Source organism: Lutjanus erythropterus, chromosome 1 (genome assembly GCF_056507025.1).
Source record: "Lutjanus erythropterus isolate fLutEry1 chromosome 1, fLutEry1.hap2, whole genome shotgun sequence".
In the NCBI taxonomy this organism is placed as follows: Eukaryota; Metazoa; Chordata; class Actinopteri; order Lutjaniformes; family Lutjanidae; genus Lutjanus; species Lutjanus erythropterus.
The window spans coordinates 46,688,761-46,715,131 of NC_139317.1; the positions used below are offsets into that span (position 1 = coordinate 46,688,761).

Here is a 26,371-nt window from a genome sequence, read left to right on the forward strand (position 1 = left end):
ATGGACGACTATACAATTAAACATCCCCACCCACGCTAGTCGGCACCAGAAATACTAGCCGTTTAAAATATTTAAAAATGAAATATTTGTCAATATTTCATTCATGCATGATGCCAGTTATCTGTTGCCACACGGCACTAGTCAGGGCTGCGGCTCTGTCAGAAGGCAGCCCCTCTCACCCAGCGTATATGAACCGATCGCCATGGCAACACCGGATGTTTACATCAGAGAAGTCGGACAGATGAATGTAGACTGTGACAGAATAAGCTGATATATATTCACTCGACTGGAGAAACGTGACCACATTAAGCACAGACACAGACATAAACCTGCAAGCGGAGCTGCTGCTGCTACTACTACCAGCTGCTAACGTTAGCCACACTGTGTGTCAGGCTGACAGCTAATGTTAGCTCTGGGTCCTTTACCCGCAGACACTGTGACCCTCTTCAGCCTGAAAAGGTGAAGCATAAGCATGTAAGGTTTGTATTGCACAGCGCAAAGTAGCGCGCATTTCAGCGGCATTTCAAGTACAATTTGGCGATTGTAGACTGTGATTAACGGCTTCAAATGGCTCTTAATACACACAGTATTTTTTCGGACAGTGTTTAACATTATGAATTAATAAATTCTGCCTTGTGTTTTCTTAGTGACTAGTCTAAATTAAATTTTGCGTCTAATCAACAGAGAAATTAGTTGCCAGGAACATCCCTAGCATGCCTGTGGTGTTGGTGTAAAGCAGTAAAATGGGTCCCCGCTGAAACACTTTCCAGCCGCGCACGTTCCAGACGTTGTTTGGGCTATTCACCGGTATGGTGGTATATGAAAAATTCATATCATAACAAAAATAAAGACCGGTTTTCGGTATGAACCAGTATACCGCCCAGCCCTAGTTTGTTGTGTATTTTTTGGTTAACTATAATACCACTATATTTAGTAGTGTTGTCAAAAATGTCAATATATTCATACAGAATATTTGAAATCCTTTCAATACTCATTTTTCTCTTTATTAATACTCTGGTTCCAGCTGACTTCTCTGACACTCATCACTGTGTGAATGATTTGTTCTTGTCACTCAGCTCATTTGCTCAAGTTGAATATCCGTTGTCATGTCACAGCCTTGTTCTGGTTGTCTTTTAATAAAAAACTATTTGATGTCCTGAATTTTGAGTGAATTTTCTCTGTGGTATCAGAAATGGGACTGAATATCATTTTTATTCTATTATCCATATTCTGTATTTTTCAAGGTACTGTATTAAATTAAAAAAATACTATTTAGCATTCCCCATTTTTTAAATGTTTGTGTAACTCCTGCAATATTGTGTTCTTTGATTGAATACAACTTAGTAACTAATTTGCTTTGACTTTATTTATATTGCACAAAACACACATTGCAACAAACAAAATGTTGATTTAGATATTATTTCAGTGAAAGTGATTCTTATGCAGCAGCTTTCCATGTCCATGTTTGCATGATCATTTGTCATAACGCAGTTCTATGTAGGTTACAGTTATTGAACCAGTTCTACATTAATATTATGTAACAATATAAAAACGAGTGTGGTAAAATAAATAAAAAAAATGAATAAAATAAAACAGTCTATTATAATGTCATTAAATGATTTCAAAAGCTTGTTCTAACTCTTGGAATCCCATGTACACTCCGGTGGATGAAGGGTAGTTGTCACGGATGGCTCCAACCACACAGGATGGCAAAACTTTCCTCTTGTCTCTGCCGAGTCTCAGACCTTTCAAGACCCACTCTAACACAACCCGGTATGCCATCAACCTGCACTGACTGTAAAAGAAAAAGAAAAACGTATGCTGTGATTTTGCACCGGGTACAGCACATACTACAACAGCATTAATTGAAGTAGCTACCAAACAAATGAAGGTATATTTAGCATGTTAGAAAATGGTACTTACTCTACCGAGAGTGTGCCGCCTGGTCCTGCGGGTCTTGGTCGTTCCTTCCAGTTCGGCAGATGGAACACCATCTCCAGAACACCACGGGTTAGTAATGGTGGAAACTCTGGATTATCTGTAATGCATGTTGTACAAACCTCAGCATTCTCCAGTGGTGGCACCAACAAATCCCAGTCGCTGCAGCAAAGGTTCTCTTCTTCTGTTGGCATTGGTTTGCATTTTGTACAACTACACCAGGCTTCCGTAGCTCTCGCTCTGTGGTCCGCTGCTGCATGTGGCTCTGTTTGAGCTGCGGCTGCTTCGTCCATTTGTCTGAGTTCCTCGTCAGTATATTCCGGCTCAAACAAATATGGCTGAGCAAAGAAATTACATTCCTCTTTTATGTCGAAGTCCTCGGACATATTCTTCTTTGTTGAAAGTTTCCGAAGTCAACTGTACGCGTAGCAAGTCACTATTGCCGAGCAGGTCTCTCTCTGTTCTGTGAGTCGCTTCCTGGTAGCATGTAAACACTGTTGTGGAGGTATCGCGAGATCTCGTATATCTCGTATCGCGCCGCTTGTTCGAGAGCCTGTGTACCCGCTTCAGTTGTGTGCATGCGGCTCCGGTGTTATTCCTCTTCTGGTTTCCAGTCTGACTGGTTACCGTCGGTGTGTGTGTGTGTTCCTGTCACCAGCTTCCTCACACATTCACAAACATATTTACTGATGCAGCGCTCTGCACCAGGAGACACTCAAGCTCTCACACTGTTGTGTGGTAAACCTGTATTGATGAACTGTGTCAGCATCCAGGTAGCATGTTGTTTGGTTGATCCAAAACAACTGGTTCCCTTTAGTTTATCTTGCAAAATAACCTTCACGTGCTCATTAATGGCGTTTTCTTGAGGCTGTGGCCAAATAGACCACTACATTACAGCCCCATACAATATGATGACAAAGACATACTTTTAAACAGCGATGGTCTAACTCAGATCATATTAAATGATTGCAACATGGAGCCATGGGAAGAGTGCAGGATAAATGGGAAGGTTTTACACACAACACAATACTGAAGGCATGGACTTGTTGAGTTACAGTCATTCTCCTACTATTTGTGTATATTGTATAGTAAAATACAGACGCACTGGCTCAGACCGCTTTAATTGTCTTCAAGGGCTCATCAATATATTTAATCCAAGTGAGCCAAGCGCAGCGTGTCTTTAACAAATGATTCTGTCCCAGGTGTTGTAAAGTTTGGAAATCAAAGCCCATCACTGCAAAGTAATATTTCAATTGTTAAGTGAGCTTACTGATCTTCAGTGACGCTTGTCTTTCTCGGTATTTCCAAACATCCAACAACAATGAACCCACAGACAACAGTGAAGCAGCACCCCTCACAATCACATTACAACTTCAGAAACATCTTGGCTGAATCTGCATCAGATCATCACTGTTTAGAAGTATGTCGTTGTCATCATATGTAGTGTTGTATGGGGCTGTAATGTAGTGGTCTATTTGGCTGCATCCTCAAGAAAATGCTGTTAATTAGCACATTTGGGTTATTTTGCAAGATAAACTAAGGGGAACCAGTTGTTTTGGATCAACCAAAACAACATGTTACCTGGATGCTGACATAGTTCATCAATACAGGTTTACCACACAACAGTGTGAGAGCTTGAGTGTCTCCTGCTGCAGAGTGCTGCACCTGAAAACATTACTACTCTGCTAATTAACAGCATTTTCTCACAGTCTGAGCCAATGGGTGTGTATTTTACTACACAATATACACAAATGGTAGGAGAATGACTGTAACTCAACAAGTCCATGCCTTCAGTATTGTGTTGTGTGTAAAACCTTCCCATTTATCCTGCACTCTTCCCATGGCTCCATGTTGCAATCATTTCATGTACTTTGACAATATAATCTGAGTTAGATAATCGCTGTTTAAAAGTATGTCTTTGTCATCATATTGTATGGAGCTGTAATGTAGTGGTCTGTTTGGCCACAGCCTCAAGAAAACACCATTAATGAGCACGTGCAGGTTATTTTGCAACATAAACTAAAGGGAACCAGTTGTTTTGGATCAACGAAACAACATGCTACCTGGATGCTGACACAGTTCATCAATACAGGTTTACCACACAACAGTGTGAGAGCTTGAGTGTCTCCTGGTGCAGAGCGCTGGACCTGAAAACATTATTACTTTTACTCTGAGCCCAGCAGTATGATCTTGTAAATATTATATTTTCTTAAATTGGTGTTTTCATAGGTGTTTTTTATGTAGTGCTTGCTTATACAATAATTTTTGGCGCAGTAGATATGAGATGTGACATGAAAATCATGAGTAAATATATTTGTGAATGTGTGACAAATCTGGTGACAGGAGCACACACACAGCTGCTGAACACAACACACACACTCCGATGATAACCAGTTAAACTGAAAACCAGAAGGGATACAACACCGGTCTGAGAGGCTACAGTTGACATTTAGGCTAAAGACATGGTGTAAATGCCGTCTTTCTGGGTCAAATTTTAATGTCACAGCTTACGGACACTTGGATTACACCACACGAGCAGTATGGAGACATTTTGTGGGGGAGGGGGTTTGTGTTCTTTTTTTTACATTTTAAAACAGGTCACCATTCACCTCAATTGTACAGGATTTGGCTGCCACGCTGTTTTCCGTTGAGTATTATGTGAACTGGAGATCTTCACCCATCCTCACATCGGCACAGGGTAGATATTGACTGACTTTAAGTCAGTTGTTCCCCAAAACTTGTATCACTCTTAGTTTTCAAGAATGCCCATAAAACCCGGTCGTATTTGTCACAGTGCGATGGCTAACAAGCCAGACAGTGATGAAAGATAATTGGAGAAAACCTTTATTTGAAATGGATCCTGACATTTAAGGCAGCATTTTGACAGCACTTCAACTTGAACTTACACTGCACAAGATATGTCTATTACAGAGACTTGTGCCGGAGCTTGACAAGGTGCAATCTCTATCTTATTCACATTACCTTGTCTTTTTGTTCTTTCCATCTTTATGTGCAATACGGCACACTGTACAGATCTCAGGTCAAGGTGTGACCTTACAATTTTGTGAGAGGCTGCTAATTAATCTCCAACTGTGACTGACCACTAAAAGTTTGGTATTATTCTTGATATACTTTTTCTTGAACACAGCAAATGGCCAGACACTGTGTTCCTGTGGCTTCTATTACTGCTGTACTTATGTAAACATGTCAGAATCTATTATTATTACTGCTTGTAGTCATGAGCCATCTGTTTGCTGTTAATACGCTCTCATATGTGTGTGCTGTATAAGTAATGTCATTACATGCATGCTTTGAGTTTCCTTCTCAGTGTTGGCCCCACTTAAAGCTTTGTCAATAACAGTCAATGCGGCCAACAATACAGAAATACCTTCAAAGAAGTGAATGATATTCACAGATGGATTCCTCTCCTATACTTTTCAATAAGCGGCTCTCCCCAGTGCAATGCCAGAGATAGGAATTCCTGTTACTGAAAATCATTTGGTGGAAAGTGTTGCTGCTTTTGTTCACTTTCCGGACACTCTACGGGGTCTTGAGTCAGCATTTTTATGGAAAATTGCCCAGGCTTCTGTCCACATATTGCACAGAATGTAAAACTACAAAAGGATTTGTGGATTCAAGCATAAATGAAATGCATACAATTGTATGAAATGCATGCTTTCTCTCTGGCATTTCCCACCTTTGTTTGACTGTAAAAGTACAGATACAGATACAGACGCGAAATGAGAGGAGTCGGAGAATGGCATGCAACAAAATTATATGAAGCTAAACGGTCCATCCCAATTTGATTTATTCCAATGTTTAAACACTTTGATTACAACTAAATGACATTTTTTAAAAAATACATTTTGTGATTATCTATTTTTCTTATTTTCAACTAAAACCATTTTCATTGTCTCTGGCAGATAAGTCTGTCGGTTCATCCAGTCAAACAGAATTCCACCAGCCTTTGATGCGATTGAGCTAATCAAAACCATTTATTTTACACTGGACAGGTTCGATATGATCATTGACAGAGGAGGGTCAACGGTCCAGATTTGATGAGACACACGTTGCGTGTTTCGCCGCTCTGCTTGGTTGTAGGTTTGGCTGATTGTGTCCAGTCAGCAGGTCCATCCAGTGCAACATCTCAGGCTCCCAAATGTTTTCAGAAACATATTTTAGTGTACTGTTTAGCTGTAATATGTGAAAGGTTGTAACCAGGTGGCTGCCACTCTGCGCCCTGCCTGGAAACGGATGAGCACTGCTACGTCACACGTTCTGTTGCAACAACTGGTCGTAGGTCATGTGTGGTTGCTCTGATTGGTTGCAGGTCTATCCAGAGGCAATATGGTCAGTGTGCGTTGATAATGTCCCTTGGGAATTGAAAATTAACTGACAGGATGCCAGGTGAAAACTAGTCTGACTTACGGGATGCACACTGTGGGCATAATCCTGCCATTGGTTGCTTGGCATGGCAGCATCCTCTATCTACATTTTCAAAGTTCCTGGGAACCAACAACAATCTCCGGGCTACAATTTACACACTGAAAGTGACAAATTAGCACCTGGGACACTAATTGTACACAAAACAAGCTAGCAGCTGTTAGTTTTTCTTTTTCATGGATTTATAAGTTTAACGCTCACTCTGATGTGCAAATGTTCCACCAAAACACGTTCCCTCCAACAATATTTTACAGGGAAAGTGGTCATTGCAGGGGCTTAGACGATTAGTTTAGAGAAATACGAGGCAGGGCAGAATGTCAGTGTGTGTAGAGCCAGATCTTTCTCTAGCACTGCACACTGTGGAGAGAGGCCTGGCTGTGTGAGACCAGGCTAGAAGAGACCCAGACCAACAATGAACTGATCCTGCTCACAAAGTGTTTGGTTTCAAACCTTGATACTCTGATCCTCTGCACCACAGAGCTCTATTGTTGTCCACAAACTCAATGAGCCACACTGTTGCACTGGTTGACATGTTACTTCATTAGCATCAGCACACACTGTAGTTTATTTTGACTCAATCCAACACACACTGTCCTGCTGCTGGAAATACTCACTAGAGCAGAGAATGAATCTGCATTTGGATTTGGCATCATGTCTGTTTGTTTCAATTATTTACTTTAGCTTCAGTGGACTTTAAACTCCAACTGAAGCAAATTAAGTTTTTCATCTTAGTCATATTATCTGTTGTATACAGATGGGAATGGATTGCACCTTGGATGTAGTACACTTTGAGATACCGGCACATTAATTACTATTAGCTGGTGAGAATTGGATCCAGAAAAAAATGAAAGTAATTTGAATAGCAGGAACACTTGACAGAGCTGAGATGAATAACTTCAGCTGTTTCATGCAGTGAAATCCTAAATCTGCTGTCTGTCAGATGAACCAGAGGTAATGTGTGACAGTGAGCTCGTTACAGCAGAGAGACGGGTCCCCTGGAGGTCAGACTTTCTGTGGGGCTCTCCTGAGGGGAGGTGGAATATGTTAAGACAGACAGTCCTGTCACTGGAAGGTACGTTCAAACTCAGTGACACACACTTATGGGAAATTAAAGTGAAAACCTGAAGAGAAAAGAGTGCAGAAACAAATGAAAAGTGAAAGTAGAGTCATACGCTATTGACTTCACAGTCACCAGATCTCAACAAAAATTAAGTCCTACGGGAGATTTTGACGTTACGTGTAAGACAGCACTCTTCACCCTCATCATCTTTATTCTGCCTGCATAATGATCAGATTTTAATATGCAAATTAGGCAGATAGTGGAATTATCAACATACAAGCTGCATTTCAGGTCAACAGAAGTGAGGCAGAAAACGATGAGACATGTATATCACTCATTCTAGAGAACTGGGTCAAAAAAATATATTTCAAGTGGGTTTTGTTTTCCACTTCTCAGTTATGCTGGAAAATATATTTTAAAAAGCCAGAATTTTGTCTATTAAACTTTGTAATGGGCCAACCTCTTAGGGTTGAGACACATCTAATAAAAATATTATTTGATGACTTTGTCTAAAAATATAAAGTTTACCAGTGCTTGAACAGTATTGCTGCCTTTTTTTAAACCAGTAAGTGAGTGTATCGCTAACCCTTTTTATGCCTGATTAAATCAGATTTTTGTAAAAATCTGATGGAGGACACATACATTTAAAAGGCCAACATTTTCATCAAAAACATATTCTGAAACAAAGATGATTGTAATCACACATTTTTGTACCTATGTTGTCAGTGGGTATTGCTAGATTTTAGGTTTTAGATTTTAAATTGTTTGTAGTTGTGAATTCTTACCTGGAACAAGGCTGTTTTCTGGCATAGAGCAGGTTTAGAAATCAAAAATATTAATTCACACACCAAATCATTTCATAAATTACATATATAAAAATTCTTACAGAATCAAAAATGTAGTTAATGTAGTAATGTAGTTAAGTTTTGTAATGAGTGTTGGTGTTTATTATTTTTAAAGTTTTTTTTTTTTTTTTTTCCATAGGACATGATTTGTCCCAATTCTCTAGAATGGGGACAAAATATATAGATGGAGCTTCCAAAAGTGAAGCCAAAGCCTTCTAATGGCCAGCAGAGGGCGACTCCATTGGTTGCAAAGTCTGATTGATATGAGAAAATAACCCTGGCTTGATTTCTGACCTTAGCAAACAGTTTCCTAATGAGTTTATGGTCTTAGTTGCTAGTTTTCAGTCTTCTTCAATGCAGCATGATGTTCATTTTGTAAATGATGGTCCCATTTACAGTAAAATGTAAATACATACAGCAGGGTATGCTTTAGGGTAGGACTTTAGGGTTCGTCCTGGAGTCTCGGTCAGATCCAGTCAGGACAGTTCCCAGTCCCACCCTGTCATTTAAATATGGCCAAGATGGCAACTGCCATAACGCCAAACTCAATGCTTCAAAACAGCAGTCCATACGTGGGTGATTTCATGGCTGCTCCATCCACTACTTATTGTAGAATCTGTGGTCATGTGACATCCAAAATAACATAAAAAGTATACTGACACTTATTAACATCCCGACAATCAAAGAAGCACCATCTTGCACGTTGATGCATTCGCTTGACAGATTCCTGAGGCGATGTTGTTGGAAGAGCTAATTTTACTTTGCTCGTCTGTAGCAGAAAGACTTTGAGTTAGCATGTTAGCCAAGAATGTAGCCAAATTGTACAGATGCTATTTACACCTGATCACAGTGTGACCAGCTCCAGATGTGCTCTGGCTGATTTGACTGCATTGTTTTTGTAGTGTACTCTGTATGCATTTATCAGGTTTAAATGGGTTCTGTAATACATTCTTCCATCACTTACACAAACACAACTGGTCAAAAATTTGGGACTTAACGCCACAAAAAGTCCTCTTTACAAGTAGATTATTTTGCATGAAGGTTTTGTGTTATACATGGATAACAAAACATGTGTAACAAACATGCACAATGGTTCAATCAGACTAACACATGAAAGGGCAGAAAGAGAAAAAAGATCCATCTGGGCAATAGTGAAATGAAAATATAAGAGGTCAGCAGCACTGGCAAAAGAAATTAGAAGCTTAACATCAAAACCTGTGCAGATTTAAACAGGAACAGGTTCCTGTTTGTGTGTCAAGTGCACAATAATAACTCTAAAAAGCTATAATTAACAGATGGGTTGTTTTAGCGAAGCTATTCTTAAAACTTCAGAAATAGAAGGTTTGTCTGGGAATCAGCACTATTAGAACTGCATCACAGAATACCAGCTGAACATACTATGCTGTGACAAATTACAAATCATGACAACACTTGTGACAAATCATTTGGTTCTCAGAATATTTAGAGCCCAGTTACAGTGCTGGAAATGAAATGAAAATGACTTATGGTTACTTTTGCTTTTTTGGACTGGAAAATAAACTCAAAATTGAACAGTGTTTGGGAGAAATGAGTACAACAGATGATTCTCCCATCATCCACTGTGGGAACATCAACTAAATGGAGGTTTTAATCATTTAAAGAGACAGTATGTATTCCAAATCAAGAATCCATATTTTTCCCCTGGCCTGTAGTGCTATTTATCCATGTAGTTTTTTTTGGTGTGAGCCTCGGGGTTTTGGAGATATCAGCTGTAGAGATGTCTGCCTTCTCTCCAGTATAATGGGACTAAATGGCACTCAGCTTGTGGTGCTCAAAGCACCAACAGACATTTGAAAAATTTCAAAAGCAGTGTCTCTTTTTAGAAATCAGGACCATGCTACTCAAAAAATCCCCTGCTTTGAGCAACCGAGTGCCATTTAGTTCCACTGTATTGAAGAGAAGGCTGATATCACCAAAACTCTACAACTCACACAAAAATCTAGACGGCTAAATCACACCACAGACCAGGGAACAAAAAGATTTGGGGGAGAAACGTCCCTTTAACTCTTTGTCTTTGGGGGCACAATACATTTTATGTCTGAATTATAATATTTTACTTATGTTAAAACAGCCATTACTGAAGGAAAGAAGAAAAACATCAATATGTGATTCTAAAAAATTGAACAGTAGTGCACATTTTCAGTAACAACTGACTGATGACTTACTGATGTGTACATTTCTCTGTTTGGCACAGCCTCTTTTAAATTCAACCTTCAAACAACCTTCAAACCTACAAGGGGTGTGTTTTTGATGGTCAAAAGATAGATTTTTGCTTGAATATCCCTTTAATACATTTTTTGCTCATCAGCGTGCTTTACATAAGATTAGCTCGGCTGCACATGATGCAGATTTTTCTGGGACCTGCTGTACTATAGGTGTGTGCGTGCACAGTGTCTGTGGTGTATGTGTGTGTGTGCGCGTGCGCACAGGAAGTGTTTGAAGAGCATGTTTGCAAAGAGTTTGACAAGCATATGTGTGTCTGCCAAGTGTTTGAGGTGTGTGCGAGCTCTGAGAGCTGATGGATCCCGGGGAGGCTATCAGAGCTGACCAGGCCCGGAGCAGCAGGCAATAATCACATGCTTATCATCAGCAGGGGAAAGAGAGGAAACAGAGCCAGATGGATTCACACAGCCCCGCACACGCTGGGTGTGTGAGCGTCAGTGTGTCTGTAGGGCTGTGTGCAGGAAAAATTTCATTAATCATGAATAAAGAGAGCATATATACTGCATATAGTGATAAAGTATAGCCATATACCTGTGTACTATTTCTGTATCACTTTTAGTTCAGCACTCAGGTTGGAAATGAATGGCATGTGATTAATGTAAAGGCTGCAGCAGCATGAGGTTGAACACGCCGAGAGTGAGAGAGACTAACTGCACCTCTCACTCTGCCTTCTAACATCACTGCAATACATGTAATATCTCAGTCTTCATCTCTCATCATCACAGAAAATGAAATCAGCTGAATAAACCAAGAAACACTGTGAAAGAGTCTGTTTGAAATCCTTGGTAATCCTTCAGTGTCCAGTTCTCATAATCTCACGGTAAATCAGTCTCTCCAGGAACCTGCGATGTTGTGGTTTCAACAGTTCATGCAAATTCAACCAATCCGCATGAATTCTGTGTGACCTTGCAATTTTGTCCAGACTCCTGCAAATCTGACCAATCACTGTCCCTCACGCAAACATCACACATGTACATCTCAAAGAACCAACTCAACATTTTGTTTTAATTATTCACTACTTTTTGCATATATGTTTTATTTGATCAATTTTGTGCCTGCAGGTGCACTTCTTCATCTACAAATAAAGCATATTTTGTTACAGTTTTTCTAATCCTGAGCCTTTTTGGTGAGGTGACTTAGATCACCCAGAATACAGCGTGGTTTTATTCTCCCTGGAACAAGTTGCCTTTGATTTTAATCAATTATACAAAAATAATTGTGACTTTCTTTTGCAGTTTTCACTCCCTGCAATTCCATTGCCAAAAACCACCTAAAATGCTGCTACATGCATTGCATTTTTTTTTAGAAAAGCTGCCATGATATCAGGCATTTTAGGCCGCAACAATCCCAAAAACAGTCTGTGAAATCCTGAAGGGACTGATAAATAAGTGATCATTACCAAGTAAGATGAAGTTTCCAGTGGTGGAAAGAGTACAGACAATCTGTGCTCCATTGCAAGTAAAAGTACTGGTTTGAAAAGTACTTAAGTATTGTACTTTTACTTAAGTACTTTTCAAACAGTATCAAAGTATTTGTCTCAAGAACTACTCAGAGTATTAGTTACTTTCAACCATCGACACGTTTTTTTCACTGTCTTCTGGGGGGGTTTGTCATTTTCTTTCTCATCTAAAGTTTGATAAGTTTCCTTATTCAACAAATGGCTCCACAGAACAAAACCATGTCAAATGAGATGCAATCATTTGATTAAATATCTATTAATATAATTGAAATTGATTGAATTCTTAACTGCAACTAATCAAACAATCATTAATCAGTAACATCCTTACTCCAAATATGTGCTGCTGCAGGGTTTTTTGTTTGTATCACCTGATTGGATACTAAAACACAGATGAAAGTTTGGGATATTAATTCAAATTGTACTCAGTACTCAACTTTAATTGTAAAAGTAACTAAGTAGATTACAGAGTGTAATACATATTTAAATACTTGAGTATTTGAAATTAGTTACTTCCACCCCTCTACATTTCTTAGAAATTACCCCCAATTTTCATGATTAATTATAATTTATAATATTATATAATATTAATTAGCAAGTACTGTTTTCATCTTGTAATTGGTAATTACAAAGCAACATATTTGACATTTCTCTGAATTTACCTGCAAATTCCCTGCTGAAAATCAGTGTTGTTTTTATGCAAGTGGGTGGTAATTACTATTTCACATATTTTAACTTTCTTTGAAATGAACTGCAAATTGAATATGTTACTAGGTGATTATCTACAGGAAGGAAAACACTACTTGCTAATTATTAATTATCCATGATATTTGGTGGTAATTTGTGGTAAAAAAAAAAAAAAAAAAAGAAATTTCAAATAATGTTATTTTATTATTCCCACACTACATGAAAATGGTACTCCTTAATTAACCATGAAATTTGTTGGTAATTTTGTTGAGGAGATTCTTCTCAAATCAGATCAAGCTACATGATAGCATTTTTTCCTCACAGTGGCTCTCATGCAAACACAGACTTTGATAATCAGTCTTTTGAAAATTGTTTGAAGTCTGTTGCAGAATAATAAATAAATGAACTTGTGTGTGTCTGAGTGAGTGTGTGTACTCACGTGGGGTCCTCTGTAGCAGTCTGGTGTTCCTCCAGCTCGTGGGCTTGTTTTAACCAGGGAACCTTGGCCTCCACTGGCAGAGATTCTGACAGAGAGACAAAAAATGAGTTTGAGCCCAGTCATCCCAGTCTGACACCAGCAATCAGGGCCCGAATTTATCAAGCACCTCAAAGTAGAGTTGGTCCTAAGTTGACCAAAAGTGATGTACATTGTTTATACTTTTAGACATGAAAAAATTAAAGCATTCTGTCAACTTTATTAAGCAAAAGGAAAGTCCTCATGTCAGGATTTAGAGCAGGGCTGCACATTTAATCGCAAAATGATCAAAATCACAATATGACCAAGTGCAATATTCAAATTGCAGAGCCAGAACCACATCACATTTGTTTGGAAAAGCAAAATATCATATTCTCAAGATTTTAATAGGTGTTTTTTCAGTCAAAATGAAAACTGTAATGAAAAAAATATGATTTGCATATTGCAGTCACAATTTCAGTCAAATAATCACAGTATGACTATTTTTTTTGCCATATTGTGCAGTCCTCATTTAGAGCTGTCCTGGTAGAGTGAGTGATGGAAAAAGAAAGATGCTGATTGGATCAAAATGCATTATGTAAATGTCCTACTGTATCTACTCCAAGAAGTACCAGTTCACCAGCAGCATGTGATCCATGGACAAAGAACATGCTCATTGTACGTAACACTCAGCACTGCTTTATTTATATAGCACCTTTCATATACACACAGATTTACATGGCAAAATTAAAACAACAAATGCACAACAAACAAACAATAATGAAAATATAAATAAATTTAAAAAAATGCAATTTTTGTTGTGTTTTTAAAACACTAACAAATGAAAGTCAGAAGAATGAAGTAAAATAAAAACTAAGAATAAAATAACATAAAAACCAATGACTGAAGCTTAACAGAGTGAGGTTATAACATTACTCCCAATTAAAAATGAAAAGCCAGATTAAAAAGATAAGTCTTTTCTTTCTTTTTTCCTAAAACTACAGAGAGAGCTAGCCATGTCTAAAGGCAGTGAGCTCCACAGTTTAGGGTCATAATAACAGAAGGTACTCTCACTTTTATGGGACACATCAGGATCATTTAAAAGAAAAGCGGTGCAGGACTTCAGTGATCTGGATGAGTGAGTTCATTCAATACTCTTTAAACAAGTAAAAACATCAGTTCTAAAAGACACAGGTAGCCACTGGAGTGTTTGAAGCAGTGTGTTCATGTGAGCCATTTTGTTGGTTTTGGTTAAAGTTTTCTTATTGACTTTTTGAGTAAACCAGTAAAAAGGGAATCGCAGTAGTCTGCACTGTCACTGGGTCGTGACCCTCAGGGGGGTCACAGGAGATTTTATTTGGGTCACCAAATAAATAAATTCTGCAAAAATGTATATCCACAGCAAACCCTTTAAAAAACATTTTAAATGTGTAGATTGTTTTACTGATCAGAGGAGAAAACAAAGTGTACTTATCTTATCTTATTTATGAAGTAGGTTAAAATGTCCTAATGATGAAGGCAATTTACTTTAATAGAGTTTGGAGTTTTGAACTCAACTCAAAGTACCAAAGGTAATGTGAATCTTTGAGTTTTAGAAAACCCCAAAAATGTATCTGAAAAAATACTGAGTAAATTGTTAATATTTTAATATTTTCAGCAAAATCTATTTTAATGTTGACAAATCTTTTTTTTTTAGTTTCTAAACTTCAAAAAGTCAAGTTTATCTAAATGAGAAAGGTAAATTATCTCAATGAGATCAGCAAAACTTTTTAAAATGTATTTCAAAATTTAAGAATTTGAGTCAAAACTCAAAAGTCTGTCTGTAAGTTGCCTTGAAATTTGAGTTGTCTCAACTTTTTTTTAGGTTTGTTTTCTTAATGAGTGGAAACAAAAACAACAGTAAGATTTCCTGTTAACTCAGCCGAAATAGATTTATTCCTCATTTAAGTATTTAACATGTGTATATACATGAGTCAAGATAATATAAGGTGATGTGGAAACGGCAGTAAAATGGTCACGAATCTTCATTTATGCACAAATCAACTTTAGGGTTGATGAATGGGTCCCCACAAAAAAGTTTGGGAACACTGGTCTAAACTGATTGTAATAAAAGTGTGAGTGAATATTCCTGCATCTCTCTTAAACGTCTAAAAAAAAAAAAAAAAAAAAAGGTCTAACTTTTTAATTAATTTAAGCTGTCATCAAAATTGATAACTGATGTCTGACTGCAGTTTCTCTCTTTCTGTCTTTGGTCCAATTAAAGGAATTCGGATTGCGGAATCTGCTCATCCGAACATTAAAGTCAGTGAGAAAGGTAATAAGAGCGTGCGGTGCACTGGGGTCATTTGGCGAGACAGAAATGTACAGTTGTGTACCTTCAGTAACAAGCAAATTCAATGATTTCCCATCCAATAAATGAATTTATGCAAATCAGCTTGCATATCATTACTTCAAACAAAGATGCACAATCCTTGACGTTGTGGCAAATTTGTTTTGTTATGCATGACGCCTGGAAATGTCAGTAATTGAGGCATTTAGAGATGCACAGTACATGTTCATGTAACACTATGAGCTGCTTTGGGAGAATTAACAGCTTTTAAAAAGCTGCAGCAGTTTAATGAGTGGGGATGCTCGTTTATGGTGGGAGATGAATCATAAATTAAAGCCACATGATGGAAGATGATGCAAATGCAGCCTGTTGTTTTTATGGTGAAGGTGGTGACTGTGGGCATTAAGGAAAAAACACACACACACACACACACACACACAGCTAATGCGCACAGTGTGACTGGCAAAGAGCCTGGAGTCACACAACTGCACTGCTGTTCAGCCCACCATATATCAAACATGCACACAGAACCATGAAAAAAGAAACGCATTAAGATCTTTTATATAACATCTGTGCTGTATGTAGGGAATAATGTACAGCAAGCAGATCAGTATTGTGAAATAAATCCAAACAGGATGATGAAGGTCATTATTTCACAATACTGACCTGCTCACTGTACATTATTCTACTTACTAAACAATTACTTACCCAAAAATGCAAACACAAAATTTTCATTTTAAAATGATTTTACTAATAGTGACTTGCTACATTATCCTGATTGTTACATGATTATGTACAAAAAATTAATAATTTGACACAATGTATTAATTTCAAAATGATTTTAGTGATTTAACAATGATTTTATTGTTACTGCAGAGTCTATGATGAGAACTGTATCCATAGCAACGGTCTTTTACACATAGCAGCTATACAGAAATAACAGACCTTAGAATGCTGTAATTGACCAATCAGAATTAAGTATTTAGAAAAGCTATGGGGTTCTACTGACCTTGGATCAGTATGTTGTTTGTACATGCAGTGTTTTATTACTGCAGGGTCAATAGATGCAGGTTGTACCTCAATGTACACAACAAGTTTATGTAATGCTGTCATGTATTTTTAAGAGTGCAGATAATACGCTCCTAGAAATAGAGAACCATAAAGAGTTTCTCTGCTTGTCCCCATAGGAAAATATTTTTTGGTTCCGCATAGAAGTTTCCAATCATCCAGAACCCCCTATGAGAGGTTTTAAAGGAGAACCCTGTACTTATACTACTGAGAATTCTTTTCATATTCCAACTGTTTAATCTCAAACCTACCCAGGGAGTTCCACCAAGAACCATTCAATATTCTAAGGGTTTTATCTAGAACCCACCCAGGGGGTTCCACAGACAACTGTTTTATATTATGGTACAAAGAACCTGACTAAAGAGTTGGAGTCAAGAGTTTCAACAACCCTTGAAGAACTCTTTCTTCCACAAAGTGTTCTCTGGATGAAAAGGTTTACACAAGGAACCCTTCAGCCCTAGATATACTAGCTGTTATACCATACGTTTGTGTTTGCGTATGCATAGCGTTAATTTCTGAGGACGTGCACAACCATCACTCCAAATGGATGCAGGATACACAAGGCACCCATGAAGCATCAGGATGTGTAGGGGTGTGTATGCAAACGTGTAGTTAAAAGCAAGTATATTTCCAGCCTTAGTCTTACAAAGACCCCTATGAACTAAGAAAAAGGGTTCTTTAGATTCAAGTGGCTCTGAGCAGAACCTTAGGCCTTCAGGAAGGACTCTTTTGGAACCTTTATTCCTAAGAGTGCACAACACATTTAGTGGGATGCTAAGTTATCATATTTTATTGGAGGACTGGATAAATCACAGACACAGTAATGAGATTGATGAGATTGTATGAGTGGGTGTCCCCAAGGATTTGTTGACTCTGAGGTTGTCAAATTTAGGTTTGCATGTTACCTAAAATTTATATAAAAATCTCTATACAAAACTATTTATATAGATTCTTTTTTGTTCTCAGTCAAAAATAGTGCACCACTTAATATCCCAAAGCTCTGTAACCTCTCAGCTCTGTGAGATAATGAATTATTATTATTGTCATTTTGGTAAGAATGTGAGTGAGTGTTTAGAGAAAAAATGTTAAGCTTATAATGGAAGACAAAGGTACAGACAAAGATACAAAGGTTTTATAAGTGGAAACAATCATAACTGATGTTAATTTTTGACAATATAGCTTTGGAATTAATCATTTATTCTTTTGGTATGTGTGTGTGGGTGTGTGGGCTCAGAAGGGAAAAGATTTTGAAATAGTGCTGTAGGAGAATGTTTATACAATAAAATATACAAAAAATAAAGATGTCGGCTTCCTGACCACACACACACACACACACACACACACACACACACTCTGTGTCAGTTCTTGGCATCCTACCTCGGGGCTTGTGGCAGGCAATAGGGACCAGACAGTCTTCTTTAACGTGAGGCTTGAGTGACGCCTCACAGCCTCCGATGTGCTGCCCACGATGGTCGATGCACAGAACCACCCGGTAGCGCAGGCCACGCCCACATGTCACTGTGCACTGCAGTGGGAAGGCAACACACACACATTATTATTATAATATAAATATAATATATTATTATATTCTTTTTAAACAATTCAAGTGTCTTTTACGTTGTTTTTGTCTTATGTCATATTTTGTGTTATTATATTTTTTGTCTTGTTCCATCATCTGTTATATGCACCGATGGACACATGAAGGAATCATCTTTTTTATGTTACTGTTCCATCTTTTAAGGTTGAATCAGTCTTGATGTTGTAAGGCAGCGCACAGTGATGCAAACAATCAATAACTCCCATCAAATGCTTTGAAACTAAAATGATAAGCCTGCTTTGAAAATATCAGAGTAGAAAATACCGATATTTGTGTTTAAATGTAGGGAGTAAAAGTAAAAAGTTGCCACAAAAATAAATACTCAAGTAAAGTAAAGATACCTGAAAACTCTGCTTTACTAACTTTAGCTTTTTTCTGCTTTCCTCCCATATTAATCATCTAATGACCAGGGGTGAAAGAAGATTGAACTTCTTGACCCTCCAGCCTTCACCGCTTCATATTCTTCTCCATATACCTCCAGCTTCATGAACCCCTGAACACACATATTCCATTTTTTAATGCCATTTTTCAGAATATTGGGCACATAAATGAAATGATGAGTGAAATGTCTCAAAATGCCTCTTACATGTACATTAAAAAGGAAGATAACTTCAGTGAGGAAAGTAAAACGCATGGGAACAATAAATCAAACGGACCCCTTAAGGCACTCTGTGTGTTTAGGAAGCAAAGATGTGCATCTGGACTGCTTTTATTCCAGAGTTACAGAACAAACCATGGAAGCTGCACGTTTGTCCAACTGTGCACCTTGTTAGAATAAAACTGAACATCATGAAACATCACAACTTATTTTGTCTCTCATTTTACTTGGCAGATTTTTACAAGAAATTACTGTTTTCCAAAACCCACAGCCTCCATATCAGACAGTCAGCTGCAGCTTAAGTTGCTGTTAGGCAGCAGTAACTAAACAGATTTGTAAAGGCAGCGGGGTTCCCTCCAGCACAGATTAAAACCCCACAGCTGTACTGGGCACAAACACACTGGAACAATTTAGAAGCAGTTTATAAGAAAACTAGCTGTTTATGTTGACCTAATGTTGTTGGACGTGGTTGTGACGTGTTGTGTGTCAGTTTTGACTGCACCTGCCTACTACTGCCACTACTACATAATGTTCCTTGGTTTCTTATTTATGTTATTTCTCTTTACCTCTTCTGATATCATTTCATTGAACAAGGAAACTTTTACGTTTTTAACTGAGTATATGACAATAAAAGCTTTGACTAGATTACTGTCACCCCTGCTCATGAGCCCTCACATTGACCTGTTGCCTCCTTGAACTGGGGCACTGGATTCATACCCGGTACAAAGCTATTGCACTGGTGGTGCTGGCAGGGGTGGGAGGTCTATAAATGAAGGCAAACTAAAGTGTGGCCAGGAGTGTTTGTTGTCTTGTGCTCGGTGCATTGGAGTCAAAACCACTTGTGCCTTAGACCAGCTAAAACCTGGTCGAAGTACAAAGTCTGTGCCACAATTGGTCCGTCTGCACAAGATAGCAATCAACGCGTTTGGCTGAAGCACACACCACCAAAATCACAAAACACCTTCATTTATGTTCAGTCTTTTCCGCACACAGGAGTGTGGATTAGTAAAGTGTCCTTTCAACATATTTTCTATCAGTAATAATGTGTAAATGTTGAAGCTAAGAGCGTGCAGGTGTGTGTACACACACATCTCCACAATCATAAAACACTTATTTATGTTAAACAGCTGTGAACGCATGTACGTAATCTCACTAATAAAGAAAAGGAAACTATAAATATAAAGCCCAATAAATCTGAACAGACCTGCAAAGTGCGCACAGGACAGAATCACAGCTGTCAGATCGTCCTTAACAGATCAGTCACATGACAGCTGGAGCACCTGGAGTGTTTGTGTCTACGTGTTTAGTGAGATTGTTATGATCTGAATGAGCAAGACATTATATCTGACCATGAAACCAGGTATATGTGTGTCTGTCAGAGACTGATGCTGGGTGGATATAGCTGTATGCAGTTTTGTACACATGTACACCAAGAGGGTTGTTTCACCTCTCCGCTCGACTACACCGTCTCTCCCCAGATCTTCATCCAGCAGAGCTGCATAATAATGATGATGATAATAATGAATTATAAAATATAACATAATTTCAAGGTGCTTCAGTGTAAAACATAACCAGTTACATATCTGCATGACTTTTACAGTTCATGTACTGTATTACTTTTTGCAAGTGTTAATGAAAATTAATTTACACATGAAGCTGCTTTGACGTACTGTCGTCTCCATATATTGCGCGCTGTCACACTTTCACTGCTCAAACCAGGAAATCTGTCTTCTCACTTGAAAATCTCATGTCTTTGTTCCCTCTGGTTGAATCTGCCGTCATGCTTGTTCTCACCACTTGTTCTCCTGGCACACCTGCTTCTTAAAGGTGATGAGAGCCCACTTTCTGATTGGTTTATTGCATGTTCAGTCTCAGCCCTAAACTCATCCATGAATTAATCAGGGCACTCGGGCACAGCTGATAGGTGTATCCCGCTGTGCGCTCCTGGTGCAAGGGGCAGCACAGGGCAGGACACCCCTGCAACCTGACGCAAGACAGCAAAGGTGGATCTGGACACTCTTGTAATAGATGAAATCCATTGCACCTCATGCTTTAGATCAGCATAAGATAGGGCCCTAAGAGATTAATCAATCAGTCAGAAAATTTCCAGAAAGTAGAGGAATGCTCTTCACGGTTTCCCAGAGCCTGAGGTTAAATGTTTAAACTGCAATGTTTGGCCTCTATGCCATAATTGACCTAAATAATTAATACGTCCATGGTAAATAACTTCATTTATATTACACCTTTCAAGACACACAGTGTGCTTCACCAAAGAAAGAAGGTGAGGAACAAAGAGAGATAAAAGTAAAAGTGAATGTTACACCTGCAGATAAAAGCCCTTTGATGCCATGTTGACCAAGTTCAGATGAGTTTACCCCCTGCTAGAGTAGCTGTCTGCGGTAAACAGACACTTTACTGACCTGAGACCACTCCATGGCCACCCACTGGGGGCAGGCGAAGGTGTTGCAGATCTGTCTGGTGATTGGCCGAGGGGAGTGGGTGCACTTCCACTCCTCCACCTGGGAGAACTGTCCGTGGGTGTCCTCTTCCACACACAGCACGCTGCGATCCTGCCAGCCGCCACCCTCGCCGCAGGACACCGAGCACTGCGTCCAGGGTCCCTGCTCCCAGCTGCACACACACACACACACACACACACACACACACACACACACACACACACACATACACAGCGGACAAAACAGGGGCCAAGCTCAATTCATGCTTTCTCAGGTCATTTCAAGATGAATCAAACATGATGTCTCCTGACTCTCACAATCTTCTACCACCATATATAATTATATCTCTGAATATTATATGATCATTTTATGTAAACAGAATTATTTGTTAAGATATCATAGGGAGTTCATGTTATTTCAGGCCAGCTGGTTCTCAAACTGTATTTTCATGTTGATTCTTTGGTGGTTCATTTAATGTAAATGTGAATAATAATGGATCAGCATGCTCAACTCCAATATTATTTTCAGAGTGCCACTTCCTCATATACAGGGGCATTAAATTACCAGTAAGACAGCACTCCAATTAAAAGATTTTAAAATGCATCGAGGTTTCAGGCAGGCACCCTTCAATACCAATCAATTAATCAGAGTGCTGTCATACTGGTGATTCGTCTTAAATTCAGATGAGGTCATTTACTTAATTAAAGGAGTAATATGTGGCCATTGCACATGCAAAAATGAGAACAGCTGTCTAAATAGTGAGTTGGAGCCACAGACTGTATATTTAAATAGGCTGCAACTCTGCTTAATATATGATTTATGGTTGAAGTGAGGAGCTCCATAGTAGTGCAGGATGCATGGAGCCTGGTAAACTGACAATAATAAGTAACGAGTCCTCCACTGTAAGTTGATCAGCTGTTTTTGACTGTCAGATGTCTGTCAATGTAAAGTTAAGTCTCTAATCCTGAAAACAAAAGCCCACTGCTCTGAAATAACACACTCTGGATAAAGATATGAAATCAATATCTATGTCTTCTACAAGATTATTAAAGATTTCTTATCTTAACAAAAATTTGCCATTAACATGAACTCTAATTAATGTGAAATGGAAAATAGAAAACAGTTATTCCAGCCTTGAAAAGAAATTTCAAAGGGGGACACTGCAGCTACAGCATTCATGTAAAGTGAAGCGAATATTTCAACTTAGTGTGTTTCTTTAAACTCTGATGACACATTGTGGTCAAATTAAATTAATTACATAAAAGATTTCTCTTTTAAAGCGTAACATTGATATTTTTAAACCTGGACCCTCTTCTCCCATGTTTTAGTGTCTAAGTGACTAATAAAGAAAATCATTTTTGAATTTGGGTCAGTATTATGGAAGAGCACGGCAGCAGTCAGAAGTGAAACTAAGCTACAACGTAATCCTTCTGGCCAGCAGCACACCATCAAAGTCCATCCACTAAAAGTGCTTGTTTTACAACTGACAGGTTCAGATTGTTATTCTAAGGGCTCTATTATATCCCCAACAGATGTGTTCATGTACAGTTGTGGCCAGCGCAGCTGCTAGTTTTGTTGACATTACTTTCTGGAGTCTGCTTGGAGCACACACTGCATGTACAGTAGATCTTTTTTTTTTTTTTAAGTCTAAGTTTAATTTTTCTTATTCAACAAATGCTCCACCAGACAACACCATGTCAAATGAGGTGCTGTTACTGCATGACTATTGATTAAATATATATACATATACATATATATGTATATATATATATATATATACACATATATATAATAATTGGTTAAATTCTTATTGACAGTTACTTTATTGATGATTAATAATTAACATCCTCACTGCAAATGTGCCCTGCTGCAGCGTTTTGTTTTGTTTATCATTTGTATGTCATAGTTTTCATTGGCCCGTTTGTGATCAAATCACCTGATTGGCTACTAAAAAACAGATGACAGGTTTAGATATTAATTCAAAATTGTACTCACAACTCAACTATGATTTTAAAAGTAACTAAGTAGATTACAGCTTGTAGTGCATACTTAAGTACAAGTAAAAGTACAGACTTGAAAATCTACACATAAAACAAAAAACATCAGGAGTGGTTGGACATCAGTAAAGCAACAAGAAGACGGCATGTAGATCCAGAATATTTTCATGTCTAACTCGATGACCTAAGGGTTTATTGGGACCACACAACCAGGAGTGGTGATTGTTGGAGCAGAGGAAAGACGAACCAAGTGAGTTTTATTTTTCTTCTGTCGATTCTGAATGAAGATGACGACACCGATGTTAAAATGAATGTTTTGTAAAGGGAGTCTGGTTAGTTTAGAGACAGAAATAACAAAGCAGTTTCTGGTCAAATAAAACATACACTTTAAAAAAGCTCTATCTCTGTAGGGATCCTTTCCATAATGCTGTCAGACACTTAGAATAACAATCTGAGGCTGTCAGAGACAAAAACAAATACTTTTAGTGGATGGACTCTGACTGTGCACAGTTGCCCAGAGGGATTAGGCTGTAGCTCAGTTCTGTTCCTGCCAGCTGCAGTGCTCTCCCTCAATGCTGGACCAATTTCAAACATTGTTGTCCCCATTAGTCACGTATTAGACATAAAACATGGGAATGTAGAGTCCAGGCTGAAAAATACCAGAGACACAATGATTATGGCTACAATACAACACTCTACTATAGTATCAAATGACAAACTACACAATAAAGGTGTATTCAGTGCTATGCTGTGCATAAATTATAACATAAACATACACACACGGTTATTTAGATTAAAGTCAAGAAGGCATTCTGAGAAAAAACCTCACACTTATAGTACTGATGTACACACCTCAGTGAACTCTCTCTCAGTGCTGATTTCACACACATTCTAACCAACACTTGTGTGCAGTAGTGTGCTCCAGCGCTACACAAGGCGAGTCTAAAGGAAGCGCTGGCTCATTACGGTTCCCTCCTTGTGACAGAGTGTGAGGCCGTCACGACTGATCACACCCAGTGGGACCACTGAGCTCACACAGCTGAAAACACCACATCTACGAGCACACAGTCAAACTGCTTTTGGAAGGATGGAGGAAAAAAAAGTTCATACACAAAACTGGAGTGCTCCCTCCCCAATGAATAGATAAAGTCAGACTGAAGAGGAGGCGTTGATTGATGGGTAACGCTTTACTGTGGGAGAGAGCTGCTGTGTAGAAGGAACTGTTTCTAAGACACGATGAAATGAAGTGAAGGTGACATTTTCACATTCTGCTCCTCCTCCGTGTAAAGTAGTGACGGGATGGGGGTAGGTGTTTTATTTTTTCCTTTATGGAGGATAGTGAATACTTTTAGGGAAAAGCAGGAAATGCCTTTAATTTTGTTCACAATTCAGATTATATTTCACTTTTTATCACGGCCTTCCCTGTGATTTATTGATAAAAAACAAACAAATCTCCACTGTTCAGGAAGGAGCTCACCGTATTAAAGGACAACAGTGGATGACACTCTGAATCAGTACTAACCACTAGTTTTAACCACTCAGTATCATATGCAAATGGACTCACTTAGGTTCTTAAAATCTGCAATTTACAATGTCATTTAGCAGACGTGACCTATATCAAGGAAGCAAACAAGGATCTAGTCTTGAAGATGTTTCTCTCATCAAAGAGGCTTCTTCAGTTCTAACTGGCTAGTGGAGAAGAAGCTTAGATGAGAGACGAAATGTCTTCAAGAACCTGTGCAAGTCCTGTTGCTTACGATAACCCTTACCCGTAATGTAAAGACTTTTTTTGTATATGGACAGAAATTGTTAAGATTTTTCATGACAGTCAGCTCAACTTTTTAAATCATAAGGACTAACCTAAAACATTTTTTTTTAAATGGAAAATTTGTGTCCATGTTGAAGCTATAGATTAACTTTTGTGACTATTTCACAAACTACATGTCTGTGTTGTTTTAACACTCAGGGGTCTTTATTAATGATCTTTGACAACAGTTGTACCATTACAGGAAACAGAAGAAGTTCAATTAAAGCAGCTAAATTAGACCAACAATATTTTATTTGTTAGTCAGTTTGGGGCTGCAGAAAAGAAGAAGCTGTAAACACAGCACTTACTGCATATCACCCAGTCTTCAGAATTGGGACAAAATATGTCCTTCCAAAAAAGACTTGATAAATACTAACTCTCTAATTCCATTTTTTGGTGAATTTCTTTTCATTTAATTCACTTCAAAAGTGTCTTAACAAGCTTAAAAATCAAACTATGTCTATCTGCTTTTTCACTAAAAACAGCAGCTACCTGCTGCTGGAAGGAAAGTTGATGAGAGCAGTGAGCTGAAAAATGTTATAATGCTACAGACTGGTAGTTCTATGCAGGTTCATCAGTACAAGCAAAACCTCTCACATAAGAGAGGTCATGCAATCCATTGACTTTATCACTTTTTATTAGCCTTAATAGAATTTCACTGGAATATTCAATATTTATTTATGCTTGTCATACTAAGTTTCAGCTTTGATGTGTGCATTGGTGGCAGTGAAAATTGTTGTTCCATTCAGATACTGAGGTTTTAATTAGGACACACCATCACAATCGTTTTACATTCTATAGTTATGCTGGGGACAAGCTTGTGTTTCAGTTTTTTAAAACTGAAACATGAGGTTCAGCCCACCTCACTGCAAAGAATTATACAGGAACTTGGTGGAATCAGTTAATCATCTCTTATCAACTAAACATAAATATACAAGTTGTATTTATTAAATTCAATTAAACATTAAATTTACAGTATTTATTTTCAGAACGCTTCAGAACTTATAAACACGAGTTCTTCTAACTTGAAGTCTTTTAACTTGAAATGAGTTGAAAGAATGTAGTGTACAGAGTTCAATCAACTCATTAAATTAAATTTTAAAAGAATCATGAAATACATCAGAATATTAGCAGACTTCCCAGCATGCATTGTTTGAAGAACTCTCCAGATACCCTTCATCTTTACAGTATGAAGAAAATATATGTATAACATATAAGTCATTGCTGCTAGTTTTCACAATAATGAAAACACTGATGCTGAGAGGTGTTGGCTCAACTTAATATCTTAAGCTTATCGAACACATTTTCTAAGGTACAACTGAATTAATATCAAGTTTATTTGACCAGACAAGTTACTGACCAGATAAGTTC

At 38.1% G+C, this 26,371-nt stretch overlaps 1 protein-coding gene across 1 annotated transcript in view; it reads right to left on the minus strand.

Annotated features, from left to right (window-relative positions):
* adamtsl3 (ADAMTS-like 3) overlaps positions 1-26,371 on the minus strand; it is a 371,260-nt gene that overhangs the window by 76,788 nt on the left and 268,101 nt on the right. The window contains exons 12-14 of the mRNA XM_084722400.1: positions 21,158-21,368; positions 17,920-18,067; positions 13,131-13,215 (exon numbers count right to left, since the gene is read on the minus strand). Of these exons, the coding sequence (XP_084578526.1) occupies positions 13,131-13,215; positions 17,920-18,067; positions 21,158-21,368 (444 nt within the window). The remainder of the gene's footprint in view (positions 1-13,130; positions 13,216-17,919; positions 18,068-21,157; positions 21,369-26,371) is intronic.